The sequence below is a fragment of the Haematobia irritans genome, chromosome 4 (genome assembly GCF_050003625.1).
Source record: "Haematobia irritans isolate KBUSLIRL chromosome 4, ASM5000362v1, whole genome shotgun sequence".
In the NCBI taxonomy this organism is placed as follows: domain Eukaryota; kingdom Metazoa; phylum Arthropoda; class Insecta; order Diptera; family Muscidae; genus Haematobia; species Haematobia irritans.
The window spans coordinates 87,822,337-87,837,473 of record NC_134400.1 but is presented as its reverse complement, the minus strand read 5'-3'; the positions used below and the strand labels follow the sequence as shown (position 1 = coordinate 87,837,473).

At 35.7% G+C, this 15,137-nt stretch overlaps 2 protein-coding genes across 2 annotated transcripts in view; one reads left to right on the top strand and one right to left on the bottom strand.

Annotated features, from left to right (window-relative positions):
• Lmpt (four and a half LIM domains protein limpet) overlaps positions 1-9,157 on the bottom strand; it is a 539,983-nt gene extending 530,826 nt beyond the window's left edge. The window contains exon 1 of the mRNA XM_075308102.1: positions 8,678-9,157. The gene's annotated coding sequence lies outside the window, so the exon portion shown is untranslated. The remainder of the gene's footprint in view (positions 1-8,677) is intronic.
• A 3,741-nt stretch (positions 9,158-12,898) lies between these two features.
• Positions 12,899-15,137, top strand: part of Rh4 (Rhodopsin 4) — a 43,774-nt gene continuing 41,535 nt past the window's right edge. Inside the window, exon 1 of the mRNA XM_075307914.1 lies at positions 12,899-13,078. Coding sequence (XP_075164029.1) covers positions 13,005-13,078 — 74 coding nt within the window. The 5' untranslated portion in view covers positions 12,899-13,004. The remainder of the gene's footprint in view (positions 13,079-15,137) is intronic.

Here is a 15,137-nt window from a genome sequence, read left to right as displayed (position 1 = left end):
ATATATATATATATATATATATATATATATATATATATATATATATATATATATATATATATATATATATATATATATATATATATATATATATATATATATATATATATATATATATATATATATATATATATATATATATATATATATATATATATATATATATATATATATATATATATATATATATATATATATATATATATATATATATATATATATATATATATATATATATATATATATATATATATATATATATATATATATATATATCTGTCATCCTCTCCAGAGTCTTAAGTGGGAATGAGGATTAGCTGATTGGTATATATATATATATATATATATATATATATATATATATATATATATATATATATATATATATATATATATATATATATATATATATATATATATATATATATATATATATATATATATATATATATATATATATATATATATATATATATATATATATATATATTATATATATATATATATATATATATATATATATATATATATATATATATATATATATATATATATATATATATATATATATATATATATATATATATATATATATATATATATATATATATATATATATATATATATATATATATATATATATCTGTCATCCTCTCCAGAGTCTTAAGTGGGAATGAGGATTAGCTGATTGGTCGGAAATCATTCGCACCCGAGTGAGAGGTATGAAAACGACTTTTGTTTCCCTCCACTTTTCTGGAATATATGCTAAGTTTATACATCCGTTATATATAACCGTCAACCAAGGGATAATTCTGTCAGTCACTGCTTGTACCTCCGCCGGAGTAATTCCATCAGGTCCGGTGGATTTTAATGGTCCAAATATTTAAAGCCAATTTTATTCTAGATTCCAACATAATTTCCTCGATAGGAAACGACCGCTGTTGCACCGCCAGAACATGGTTCAACCGTCTGGTTTCCGGGAAAATGTCCAAAAGTACCTCCAACGTCTCCTCACTGGACGTTGTCCAATTGCCCTCCGATGTTTTAATGACACCTGGAGCGGAGTTAGTGGACGTATTCACAATACTGCTACAGTAATTATTCGAAGAGTTATGCTGAGCCCTTCTCAGTTCTCCTCCCAATCCTCCGAAGCCCTTGTGGACTTTGCTTTGTTAAAGAGCTTCCTGCAGGATTTCCTCATATTACTTAACTGCGTAGACCACCATGGCGGTAGATTTCCCCCCTTGACTTTCTTTTAAGGCATGCAGCTTTTAGTGAGATGTTGAAAGCCTTTGAAATCCGTTCCGGTTTGTTCGATATCCTGCACAGTGCTTATATTTATCTCTGGTATTTCTGGTATCATCATATTGAACGTATCCCTATACCTATACCAATCAGCTTTCCTCACATTTGGCGGAAATATGGTCTTTGAAGTACGAACAGCCAATTTGAAACTGATGTAACTCTGATCTGAGAAGCTATGTTCCCTCAAAATTTGCCACTCAGATATCTTATCATTCAATTCCGGAGAGGCAAATGTGACGTCCAAAACCTCTTGCCTGTTTTTGGTGACGAAGGCTGGTGCATCTCCCTCATCGCAAACTACGCAAAATAAATTCTATTAGCGACTCTCCCCTTGCATTAGTATCACTACTTCCTCAAAATGTGCATTTGCATCACATCTCATAATGAGTTTTGTCTTTGTCTTCAGTGACTCCTCAACCAAGGCCTTAACGGCACATGGAGGCATCTCCCTATCCTGTCCCATGTAGACCGAAGATACCCAGTATTTGCACTTGACTATATCTAGACTTGCTAACTTTTAAGGCAGCACAGCAGTCTTACAATGATGAAGATTTATCTGGAGGAACCGTAGAACCATCCAAATTTTCAACCACCGCCACATCAGCCGTTTCGATTGAGTCATCAAGAGCTTGCTCTTCACAGTTCTCGGTGACTCTGGCAACAATCCACTGTTCAGCTTTGGTAAGGTTGAGCCTGTAGAAACTTCCCGCATACGATGATATTCGTCAATGTCTGCAGTTTTTATGTTCCTTTCGGCTTCGCAAGGAAATTTTTTCACTTCTGACTCTAACGGAGGCTTGTCCGTTTCGGAATCCTTCGGAATATCATGAAAACCATAACTTACACGTCCTTGGGTCTGGGCTAGATGTGGCAGCGGATCAGTGTTCAATATAAACACCGCATATCGTCTTGGTCCATCCACCTCATCCAAACGACCAACCTTCCAATCGGCGGTTGGAAAATCTGGGTTACATTCCTTTAATCTGTTTAATATTGACTCGGGATCAGGAGGCCTTTTGCACTAAATTTACTCCACATTTTGAGATTTCGACAAAGCGTTGTTAAAACTAAAAGTAAAGAAGAAAATCATTTGCGCCAAATCATGACCAATTTTTACCATTCAGTGGTTCATTTTTCCTATTTTTGGAACCGTACAAAAAGTTTCTTTTGCTTTAGATCATATTGAACTTATGTTTTCATTCACTCATAGTCCATAAAATGTTTGAGATATACTTAAAATTTCGTAAAAAAATAATAAAATTTAACAACAAACAAATATTTCTTTTGCAATAAAAATAAGTTCAGTTAAGTTAAATTTAGTGGTAGTTTAACTACGGACTGTTTTTTGGTGTATCCATGGCCCGTCTTACCTTAGCCCCCCCCCCCCCAATTCCATTTATCTTTTTTGTCACCACAAACTTTCCCTTTATATAAGCTAAATATTTTGCTAAGTGTATCATTGTTATTTATCCCACAACAGATGCAATTATCGCAAGTCTAATAATGGCCAACACCAACAGCGCCACTTATAACCAAATGCGAGAATTTGTTTACACATCGTATGCGGCTAGCTATATTATCTTGGCTAAAACTAGCAAATGACCAAGCAGGCAAACTAAATTTAAACTTTCTATCGAAAGCAGTTACTTGACCTCGGTTCGCTGGCTGGCTAGCAGATACAGAACTGTTAACGTACATACGTATGAACTAGAATGTGGATGTAGGCCCAACGACGGAAGAAGCGGTGGGTGGCTAGTGGCCCAGCAACATTGCAGATAAGTATGGACATTGGAATTCCATGTCCCACAAAAAAACCAAAGCTCGAAATTTAGCTGAAACACATGTGTGCAAACAAAAGAGTACTCAAGAGCAGGCAATTGCTCCCAAATGGCCAACCAAACGGCCGGTTGGTGGCCGGTCATGTAAATGACCGTTTGCTGTCAAAATCAAAGCACAGACCCAGAAAATGAAATTCAAACGAAGCTCATACTCATCAACAAATGGGTTAGGTGGTAGTGGTGATGGAAACCAAACACCATTCACTGGCCATGTTAGCCAGCCAGAATGACGTTACACTATTGATCATCACGATGAGCCAAGATGCATGCTGTGCCTGTTTTGAACACGTCCATGCTGGGTTGTTGTGGCACACCAAGAACAGTGGGTGGAAGGGTTCACGAAATAGTAGATACTGCCGGTTTGTTGGCATTGGTCAGTATATCCACTAAATCAAGATGTGTGTGTGTGTGTTTGTCAATAGACTGCTGATATGGACAAACAGAGAGCTATTAAAGCCAGAACCATCCAAAGACAAACATCGCCTACAAGAGTGCATGTGGAAAACACTTGACTCCGGCCAATAGCGGAATGCGTTTAAAGAAATGTGTCAAAGAGAATGATGGTAGTTGCTTGGAGGAACCAGAAAGCAATTGCCGCAGCATGTGTTAATGCTATATCAACAAAAACCCTGTCCGTCTGTCCGCCGTCTGTCAACAGCAATAAAGTCAACATAATTCTGCTACGATGCTTCTCTCCATCTTTCGATTCATCTGCGCATACTCGCCTGCTATTGAACACGCTCTACTCATTTCTTGAGCCTGCATCGAGTATACATTTGTACATAAGCGAGTAGGGGCAGCTGGTAAAACGTGTTATCTCTTGAAGGCAACATAACTAACTCTCAAGTTCTTGGCTTTCAAACGCGTTCCATACAAAACAAGTTTTCCATCTCAGCCGGAGAGGGCCTGTGTGTGCCATACCCATAGACACACATCGATACGATAATGTCATTGTGGATTAAATCGACTTTGGATGTTATACACCCAAAGAAAGAATACTTGCCTCCGGAATGAAATCATAGACAAATGAAATTCCCCTTTCGTAATTTGGTTTAGAGCAAATTAATCTGAATTTATTATAAGGGATTCAACGATTGTCCCTAAAATGTTTAATTTACTTTGAAAGAAATTTGTTTAGCATCAAAAGAAAACTTTGCTTGTCTAAAATTTCGGTCCTCATAAAAGAAAAACTCTTCTTTCAGTGTACATACATAATGATGTATGATGTGCATTGAACGAAAGACATATGAGACCTTTAATCCTCTTTGGCGCGAACAATGCCTCGGTTACTACACCGACCACACCGGATTTGCGTAATTGCTTTGCGCCTTCCGTTGATATAACTGATGCTCGGTTGAGACCGTCTGATTCTTCTGCTACTTCATCTGATCAGCATGTTATGGGGACTCAGTCTTCTACTGGTTTTGATAATCTTAGGGTTGATATGGTTTCAGCGCGATTGCCTCCGAGTAATAGTTCTACCGGTTCTTCTGCATGTCGGTCTACTGTGGGAAATGTTCTTGAAGTTCAGTCATCTGTTGGTTTTTTGGATACTCCTATTATTCGTGTTGAGTCTATTGATGTGTGTGGCTTGGATGACTCCAATCGCAGGGATTCGCGGATTGACAATGATCTTGTTCATGTGCCTAGGGCGTCTAATGTTCACATTTCCCCGCCAGTTTGTGAACTGGAGGTTGTGCCACCAAGAAAGACGGTTTTCGTGTCTCGCTTGGCCGAGAATACTTCTGTTGATAAGTTGGTATCCTATATTACACAGCGGTGTAGTGAGTTCAATGGGAATGATTGTGAGGTTCACAAATTTAATTATCAACGACCTAGGGATATTTCTTCTTTTCGGATTATTGTTCCTTCGAGGTTATTTGATTCTATCGTGAGTGAGTCGTTTTGGCCTTCGGGTGTTCTAGTACGTGAGTTTGTGCCTCGTGTCAGGCAGGGACGCTCTAATGGTATAGATTTGGGTACTGTTTCAAAAAACTGAATCGATCATTGTCTCCTTCATTGTCTTTATTGTATCAGAATGTCCTTGGATTGAATACGAAGCTTAGAAAAGTTTTCTTGGGTAGTTTTGGTTGTGAATTTGATGTGGTGGTTTTCACGGAGACGTGGCTTAGGCCTTATGTACTAGATGGTGAGGTATTCTGTAGCGAAGGCCAGAAGAGAGGTTCATCTAAGTTTATAAATTTGCAATATAGAGTCTTAGACCAATATATCCAAAAGGTACAATTTCTTCGGAACACAATGAGAGCTGCCCGATTCTATGTATAGCTCAAAGACAAGGGACCTCATTTTTATAGCCGAATCCGAACGGGGATCCACATTGCGGTGAAACCACTTAGAGAAATATCACCAGCATACGTGACAGCGATTATACGCTAAACTAAAACTTTTTGATGTTACGTCGAAACTGGGATTGAATCAAAATCCCAAAATTTGAATACAAGACGGGAATGCAATACGGCCACGGTGGCTCCCTCCAACCTATCATAGTACTCTTCGGCAGTGGTTCCATTATGTTCCCGAAGACTGTAGCATTGTTTCTTATCGATTTATGTCTCATTCTTTCGCATCGAGGCATCATTCCCGTTTACGAATTCTCTTATTCGATCATGGCCTGCATTAGTGTCTCTAGGGGATGCTGGGAGACAGAAAAGAAAACTATAGCCCATAGAATTTTAGCCCGACCGCATTTCCAATATGCACTCTAAATTCAAGAGCGATAAATAATTGTTCAGGTACCAAATGATCTTGTCTCTCTAGACAACCTGCCCTCATCTTCAATTATGGGCGGTAGTTTTCCTCCAAGTGCAACAGTTTACTTACTGGCCAAAATTCGGTGTTGTTCGTGCGGAAAGATCCCTCCTAAATGGAGATAGTCCTAACTGACAGCATCTTGAACTCATACTGGACGTACTGCCCATGTGAATGTGTAATGTCAAAATGTCGCACTTAGCTTCAAGGTATTCCTGAATTTCCGTGAGTTTTTCCTCGATTGACGGGTGGATTCCTGATAGGGACAACATAGTTCTTAAGTGGACGTTCTATAGACTTAAAGACAGCCCTCATCGCAGTCGGTTCTCCGTACCGGGGTTGACATGCTGTCCAACCCTGTCAAAGAAATGCAACACATGCGTTATTACATACATGTTATTTCTCTACTATGGAACGGAGTCCGATGTATTAGAACTATCCGAACAGGATATTGTTTCTATTCTCGATGCTTGAAACTATTAAAACCGTCTGATATTTTTCATGGGGTTACAATCATTTAGGAAGCCATAAGTACCCGTCCCACGCAGAATTGTTATAAAATACCCTGCGTACTGACGAGTTCAAAACATTCATAGACCGGCGCTGCAATTTTGCCGATTTATTGGCATTTTGACGATTTTTTTACAAAAAATAGCAAATACTTCAAAAATAACGTTCAAAATATTTACTGGAAGTCGTTCGTTTCCACCGAAAAGCCGGCCAAAGAGAGACGGAGAGAGACTACATTTAACAGTTTTCAGAGAGTTAAACGGCCTAAAGGCCGGAGCTATGTTCAGTTTTCGAATTGAACATCACTTTATTTTCGCGATAACTTTTTCTAAAACAATCAAAATTATAAATGAAAACAAACAAACAAAATCGGACGATACATATACATGAGAGCGATATCTAAATTGGATCCGATTTTTTTCCAAATTCAAAAAATCTCTGAGTCAAAATTAATCAAATCGGTTAATAATTGCGATCGAAATCCTGTAAACAACAAATATATAGATAGACGGATGGATAACAAGGGCTAGATCGATTCAGGAGGTGGTTCTGAGCCGATTGGTATATATTTTGAAATCAATACTTCTAGTAGTGCAATGGTTAGGTTAGGTTGGGTGGCAGCCCGATGTATCAGGCTCACTTAGACTATTCAGTCCATTGTGATACCACAGTGGTGAACTTCTCTCTTATCACTGAGTGCTGCCCAATTCCATGTTAAGCTCATTGACAAGGGAATGGTTAGCATGCCCGCCTGCATACACAAGGTCGTGGGTTCGATTCCTGCTTCGAATTTTTTCAGCGGTGGATTATCCCACCTCAGTAATGCTGGTGACATTTCCGAGTGTTTCATAGCTTCTCTAAGTGGTTTCACTGCAATGTGGAACGCCGTTCGGACTCGGCTATAAAAAGGAGGTCCCTTGTCATTGAGCTTAACAGTGAATCCAAGCCAAAGAATTCTTTGCTTGTAGCCAGTTACCGAAATAGGTTTTCTCCGATGAGAAGCCAATCCAAAGTAAAGCGTCAAAGTGATGAGGTTTACTTGGTACAGAGGTCTGTTAAAAATGTACACCTTCGATTGTCCTCTAAAAATTAAGCGCCGCGATGGCCACTCCCCGCTTGTATTCATCGATCGTAGGTGCAAAATAAATGTCGAATATTTTACGGAAAAAGCATTGGGCAAACAATCATTTCGTCCATCGACCATGGACATTCCAACAGAACTCAACACCATCGCAATCAGCACGCATCAACCAAGAATAGCTTACGTAATCTTTAAGCGATGGAATTGCGAGCGTGGACTCCTTCATTCGGCGTTTGAAACTTTTTCCTATGGACAGAGTCCAAAGTGGGCTAACTCGAACCTAAAGTTATAAGGGTGTCATGCCTACGGTTTGAGACTTTCTCCTCTTGACATAGCAAACAGTAAGCTTACGCCAAATTTTTTCTCATTTTTTTACATGGTTTCCCTCAAGGGTCATTCTAAAGTTTCTTTCTCTTTGTCCAATCGCAATATAATTGAAATTTGCTTTAATATGAGTTACAGATGTAAACGTGACACGAAATTGTCTCAATTGTCTAACGTTCTCGATTTTAATCAATCAGTTCCCATAGGTAAATTACTCATACAATTCTATGATTTTCCTATATCTAATAACGAATACCACATTACGAAGGTTTTTCAACTCTTATTCGCACTAACGCACTCTCAAAAGTAAACTTTAATGGTGAGTTACTAAAATTTTCTTGAATGGGACGATTTTTTGTGAGTCACGATATTTCTCATCATGAGCGTCAGCCTTTAAGAATTTGTCGTGCGTGAGTACGGATTTTCTTTTCATGAATATGCTTGAATCCTATCAAAAATATATATTTTTCCGTCGTGAGTGTGGGTGAGCGTGAGTAAAATTTTACTCACTTGCACACGTCTGCAATGCCGTTAAAAAAAGAATTTGGCAGCACTGTCACATTAAACATCGATAGATCCATCATCTAACGAATTCCTTAGAACACCAATACAAATACAAAACGGATCTTCACTAATACCTCTGCATTGGAATTCCTCCTAAAGCTGTGTGTGAGAAACGCATTTCACAATCAGATTCTCAATCAATCAATGGGATATGAACATAGCCGTTTTGTTTCTGATGGATATATTGTGCATAAATAATTGAATGAAGGACGGGTAAGTGTGTAACCTGGCTGCATCATATTGAGGAATATTGGTATTTTCTAAAGAATTCAAATTTCACACTCACAATTTGCAAACTGATTGTAGTACGTCTATGTTGACTTCTTGGTTTGTGGAGCGATTTATGAACTTTCAAGTGCTATTGATCTGCTGGGCGAATTGAAAACCACTTCGATTTGTTTAAAAAGGCACTTTGGAATTCTTCTGAAGACAATAACACAAGCAAAAACAGAACACAAGGCACAAAAACAAAACAGGTTATTGGGTTGACTTTATTCTCTCTCTTTTTTTCTATTTCCACTTTATTCCTTTTTGGATTTCTCACTATTATCACTGTTTTCAATTATCACAAATACACGTATTAGAATAGACCAAAGGGCTCCCTATTTGTTTGAATATTGGTAACACTCTTCTTCTTAAATCTTTTACGACGTAACAAGAATTTGGCACTGCTTTTTGTAGATGCTATTATTTAGCCGAAAATATAAAATGGTAACGTTAATTGAACGCGTTTCAATTGTATTTCGAAAAACGAGAAAAATTTATCTGCGAGCTAACTACGTTGTTTACCGGTCAATCGTAATGCTTCCGTATGACTGAAGTCATATTGCAAAGAAAGAAACAAGAATCGTAAAATCAAACAAACCACACACACATGATATGATGACGTCGTCGCCGTAGTCGTCCACTAAAGCAGCGCCATTGCAGAAACAAAAAGAAGAAAAAACAACAAATGAACCAAACAATTATTTGGTCGGCCCCAACAAGTCACACATCGGCAACGCAGATTCGAAGCCATCGTCTTGTTCGCCGTTGTGCTCTGCTCAGTCGACGTAATACCCATGCTAACCGGTGTTTGTTTTGGTTTATTTTGTTCTCAATGGGGATAACATATTAACCCATTTTATGCGCCCACTACCAAATACGAGAGAGAAAGAAGGAGAGTAATCTTATGCCTATAACTAGGGATGACAATTTTAATTTTTTTTATACCCACCACCATAGAATGGTGATGGGAGTATAATAAGTTTAACATTCCGTTTGTAACAGATCGAAATATCGATTTCCGACAACATAACGTATATATAGCAGGGATGGAAAATACAATTTTTAAAAAAGTACAAAAAAGGTATTTTTTGAGGGAAAAGGTACTTTTCGCTAAATTTCAAATAAAATTCTATTGGAAAATTATTGTCAAGGGCTCCTTTAGAAATAAAATTTTGACAAAATTTTCTATAGAAATAAAATTTTCATAAAATTTTCTATGAAAATAAAATTTTTACAAAATTTTCTATAGAAATAAAATTTTGACAAAATTGTCTATAGAAATTAAATTTTGACAAAATTGTCTATAGAAATAAAATTTTGACAAAATTTTCTATGAAAATAAAATTTTGACAAAATTTTCTATAGAGATAAAGTTTTGGCAAAATTTTCTATAGAAATATAATGTAAAAAAATAAAAAAAAAAAAAATAAATTTTTGACAAAATTTTCCAAAAGAAAACATTTTGATAATATTTTCTGTAGAAATAAAACTTTGACAAAACTTTCTGAAGAAATTACTTTTTGCAAAATAATATTTTTTTGATAGTTTTTGGTAAGATTTTCTCCAAATGTTGGTAGAGTATTTTTCTCTCAAGTTTCGACCGTGACTGTAATGGTTTTTATAAAAATCGAGATTTTCTTCCCGCATGAACTTGTCTGCTTTGCCAAATTTGGTACAATGGATCATCCATTGTACCATACATTTGATATCGGCTCAAAAATGTCTACACAAAAGGTACTAAATCATTTGCGGGGGTACTACGGTACTGACCAAGGTGAAAAGGTATTGAAAAAAGTACTATAGTACTGCATTTTCCATCCCTGATATATAGTCGTGATCAGGGAGAAATTGTAAGACGATATAACGATGTCCGTCTGTCTGATGTAGTCACGCTACAGTCTTCAATAATGAAGCTATCGTGCTAAAATTTTGCATAAACTCTTTTATCCGTAAGCAGATCTAGTTGGTCCAGATTTTGATATAGTCCCCATACAAAGCAACTACCCGATTTGAGGTCTTGAGCGTCTAGACATTCCAATTGTTAACCGATTTGACTGAATTTCAAGAGGTATTTCGGAAGCATAAATAAATGTGCCGAATATGGTGTGATTCGGTCCCTATTTTGATATAGCCCGAGCTCCCGATTTAACTTCTTGGGCTCCTAGACACCGCTATATTTATCCGATTTACCTGAAATACAAAACTTCGAGGGATTTTAGAAACGTAAATAGGTGTTGTGAATATAGTGTGATTCGGTCTACGGTTTGATATAGCTCCCGTAGAGCCCGATCCCAATTTGACTTCTTGGGCTTCTAGGCATTGCATTTTGTTTCTGATTTGCCTGAAAATCTGGAAGCATTTTGGATCCACACATAAGTACGCCGAATATGGTGCGTATCGATCCATATTTTGATATACCCTCCATATAGCCCGATCTTCCGATTGGAATTCTTAAGCTTCTATTTTGTTTCTGATTCTGATTCTGCCTGATTCAAGATGTATTTTGAGTCCACACATAAGTAAGCCGGATATGGCTTGATTCGGTCCACGTTTTGGTATCTCCCTCATATAGACCGATTTCCCGAATGTCAGTTTAAAAATCCAAATTATAACAGATACTTAGCCTGATTGAATTATCTACCTCAGGCAGTTCTATTCTAAAAGTTCATTCGCACGAACAGAAACATATATAGTCAGGCGTGTTAAATTTTTATCTGCACTCAAAAAAAAGTAAATGTAAAACAAAAGAAAAATTTTAGGGACCTACGAGGGCAGTTTGGAAACTTCTTAGCCTAGCACAAAAAGCGCGGTATAAACAGAAAAAGTTAAGTGTTTTGTAAACTTCCATCTCTGTTATGAACACATGTTAAATTTTGTTTCGATCTGATGCATAATCATCAAAATAAGTCTTAGCCTATATTTGAAGCGTTTCTATCTTAAATCTAAAGATTCAATATATTAAGCAATTTTTTTAATCTAAAAATGTTTTTCTTTAGTATAAGGAAAATCTCCCTTAGTTCAAGGACATACAACTTTAATGGTCTCTTCAATGACTCAATTGATCAAGTTCCTTAATATTTTTTAACAAAAACAATGTTTTTTTAAATAAAAAAAAAAAAAACTAAACCAAGTATGAAAAATCCACATAATAAGTATTAGCCCATTTCTGAAGCTTCTTTGTCTTTGATCCAAAGATTCAAATATCAACTAATTTCAAGATGATTTCTTTAAATCAAAAATGTTCTTCTTTTCTTTAAGGGAAATTTGCCTTTTTTCAAAGACGTACGTCAATGCCGGATTTTTTTTTTAATTTTTTAAAAAAATTGTCCTTATTGTGTAAGTTGCTTGCCCTAAACTTTAATTTTAATAATCTTTCATATTACGTCCATATTTTTTAGTGTGGTATCTACGAACAATTATCGTTACCTACAATGGATTGGTTTTCGTGACAAACTGGTGCTTAAGGTTCACTTTGCTGGAACGAAAACCTAACTTTGGGCCACTGTACAAGGGTTTGCTCATGTATGTTTTGCATGTCACTGCCTAATCGGATAAAGATTTACAAAGAGAAGAAGAATGTAAGACGGCTCTCCGCCGGGAATGGACCGCAGAACCACTTTCGTGCAGTGTGTGATGGCTTTGTCGCACGCTTGAAGGCCATAATTCGTACAAATCTAAACTGATTTTCGTGAGACGTTTGCTAGATTATCGTATTAAAAATAACCTCCAATCCAAAAAGACCTGTCAATTATGGACAAAATTTAGGCAGGCAAAAGTGTCCCTTTTCGAGAGGTTTTACTGTATATTACTTACATTATTTAAGAACTGACATGAAGTTTTGCCTGAATTTGAATAGCAGTAATCCCATCTCAAGAAAAAAGGACTACCTCGAAATGTAAAGCCCGGGAAACATTTAAACTTAACCTTACTTTTTGCCCACAGTAGTATATGTATTCTACCATAGAATTGCAAATTTCTAAAAATAGTTCAAGACCATTTGATTGAAATATTTGGAGAAACAAATCGCTGAAAACAATCTCAGCAAAATATTCGAGAATATTTTTAGATTTATTCGCCTAATCCCTGTCAATAATCCAATGTTAAACAAAAGCCAAGTCACTAGAATTTAATCCCTTCATTGAGGCCGAAAGCTAATTGTGAATTAAAGAAATCTCGAAATAGAAAATCCGATATAAAAGCACCTCAGTGGAGACTAAATAAATTCGTCTCCAATGACCAGTGGAAGTAACTAAAAGAATTTGAAATCGTGACGGCATAAGCGAAAATTGAAAAAAAAAAATTAATACCAAACTGGAGGAAAGTGTTTTGTGGTTAAGTTTGGGAATATGGAAAATTATAATAGAAGTTATATAACAGACACATACAGCAATGTGTCCACTGTTCCGTTTCCACAAGCAAGGTATGTGTTTGTATGTGAGTGATTGAGTGAAAAACATATTCTGTAGGAAAAAAAGTGAAGTGAATGTTGATATATGCAATAATCTATGGGAAAGAATAAATGTGTTGGATTTTTTAAGTGGCAAAGGATTCAAATAGCAGTTGACACTAGTTCTGGCATAAAAAGAAAGTAATACCAAACCAAGAGAACAAATTTTCACCCAATATTAAATTAAATTTCTTCGTTAGTGAAAAACGTAATTCTTCACAGGAAATAACTACATCATTAGAGCCACCGTGGTGCAATGGTTAGCATGCCCGCCTTGCATACCCAAGGTCTTGGGTTCGATTCCTGCTTCGACCGAACACCAAAAAGTTTTTCAGCGGTTTTTTAAGTAATGCTGGATTTCTGAGTGTTTCAAAGCTTCTCTAAGTGATTTCACTGCAATGTGGAACGACTCGGCTATAAAAAAGAGGTCCCTTGTCATTGAGCTTAACATGGAATCGGACAGCACTCAGTGATAAGAGAGAAGTTCACCACTGTGGTATCACAATGGTCTGAATAGTCTAAGTGAGCCTGATACATCGGGCTGCCACCTAACATAACATATATCATTAGACTGGTTTTAGTTAACGTTTAATTTTTCCAAGTTTACTACTCGTACATCCTAATGTAAGAAATATAAAAAAAACTGAATTGGAAGAGAAATAAAAACTGGATTGAAATTTCAAAGGAAATTTTTCCAATACTCATAGATGCTGAACTGGGCCTTAATGAAGCCGCTCTGCAAACCGAACACACAGAAAAAAGTGACCCCTTCTTTAAGTTGAAATTAACTCATTGTGAAGAAAGTTGAATTTCGTATAGCGCCAAAGACATTTTTATTTGTTTGAACGATGTGATTTTCGTAGAAATTAGGTAGAATACATTCCATATATTAGTTAACATTTTCCTATATTTATGTACCACTATACTACAGAATGAAAAAATTTAACTGAATTGAATTCATATATGGAATGATTTTATTGAACTTTTTTTCAATAAATATGGAATGATTTGAATTCATATATGGAATGATTTTATTGATATATGGAAAGATTTATTCATATATGGAATGATTTTATTTTATTTATTTTTTCATTCATTTGGATATTTGTGGTAAACCTTTTACTTCAAATTTAGAACTGCTTACCTTCATTTTTAAATACAATTTGATGTATTTATATAAGCAATTTTTTCTTCAATAAAAGACATGTTTTATAAATATATTAAATATATTTATTTAGAATCAACAGCATCGACTGGCCTTGAAATATTAAAACACATTTTTTCTTCTTCTAGTACCTTTCACTTTGAAAAAGTTGCTGCCTGGCAATTTTGTCCACCTTTTACAATATCAATACCTACAAATATAAACAAACAAAATCTTAAATCAATTTTTTCACAAAAGGTTAGCGTCACTGAGTATTACCTGATAATTGAAGATTCCAAAATGAAGTCGAATGAAGGGGTTGTTATGTTTATAAACCAATTTTCAAAAAACGAACATTTTTCTCACTAATTTAAAATAACAAATATTTTATATATTTTATCGGTTTTTTATTATATTAATTTACTATATTATTTTTAACAATCTCTATGTATACCATAACAACGCGATTCCAACTAAAAACAAGTAAGGAAAGTCTAAAGTCGGGCGGGGCCTACCCTGCACCACTTTGTAGATCTAAATTTTCGATACCACATCACATCCGTCAAATGTGTTGGGGGCTATTAAAGGTTTGTCCCAAATACATACATTTAAATATCACTCGATCTGGACAGAATCGAGTGATAGACTCAAAATTTAAGTTGGCTAATGCACTAGGGTGGAACACAATGTTAGTAAAAAATATGGGAAACGTTTAAATCTGAAGCAGTTTTGAGGAAACTTCGCAAAAGTTTATTTATGATTTATCGCTCGATATATATGTATTAGAAGTTTAGGAAAATTAGAGTCATTTTTACAACTTTTCGACTAAGCAGTGGCGATTTTACAAGGAAAATGTTGATATTTTGACCATTTTTGTCGAAATCAGAA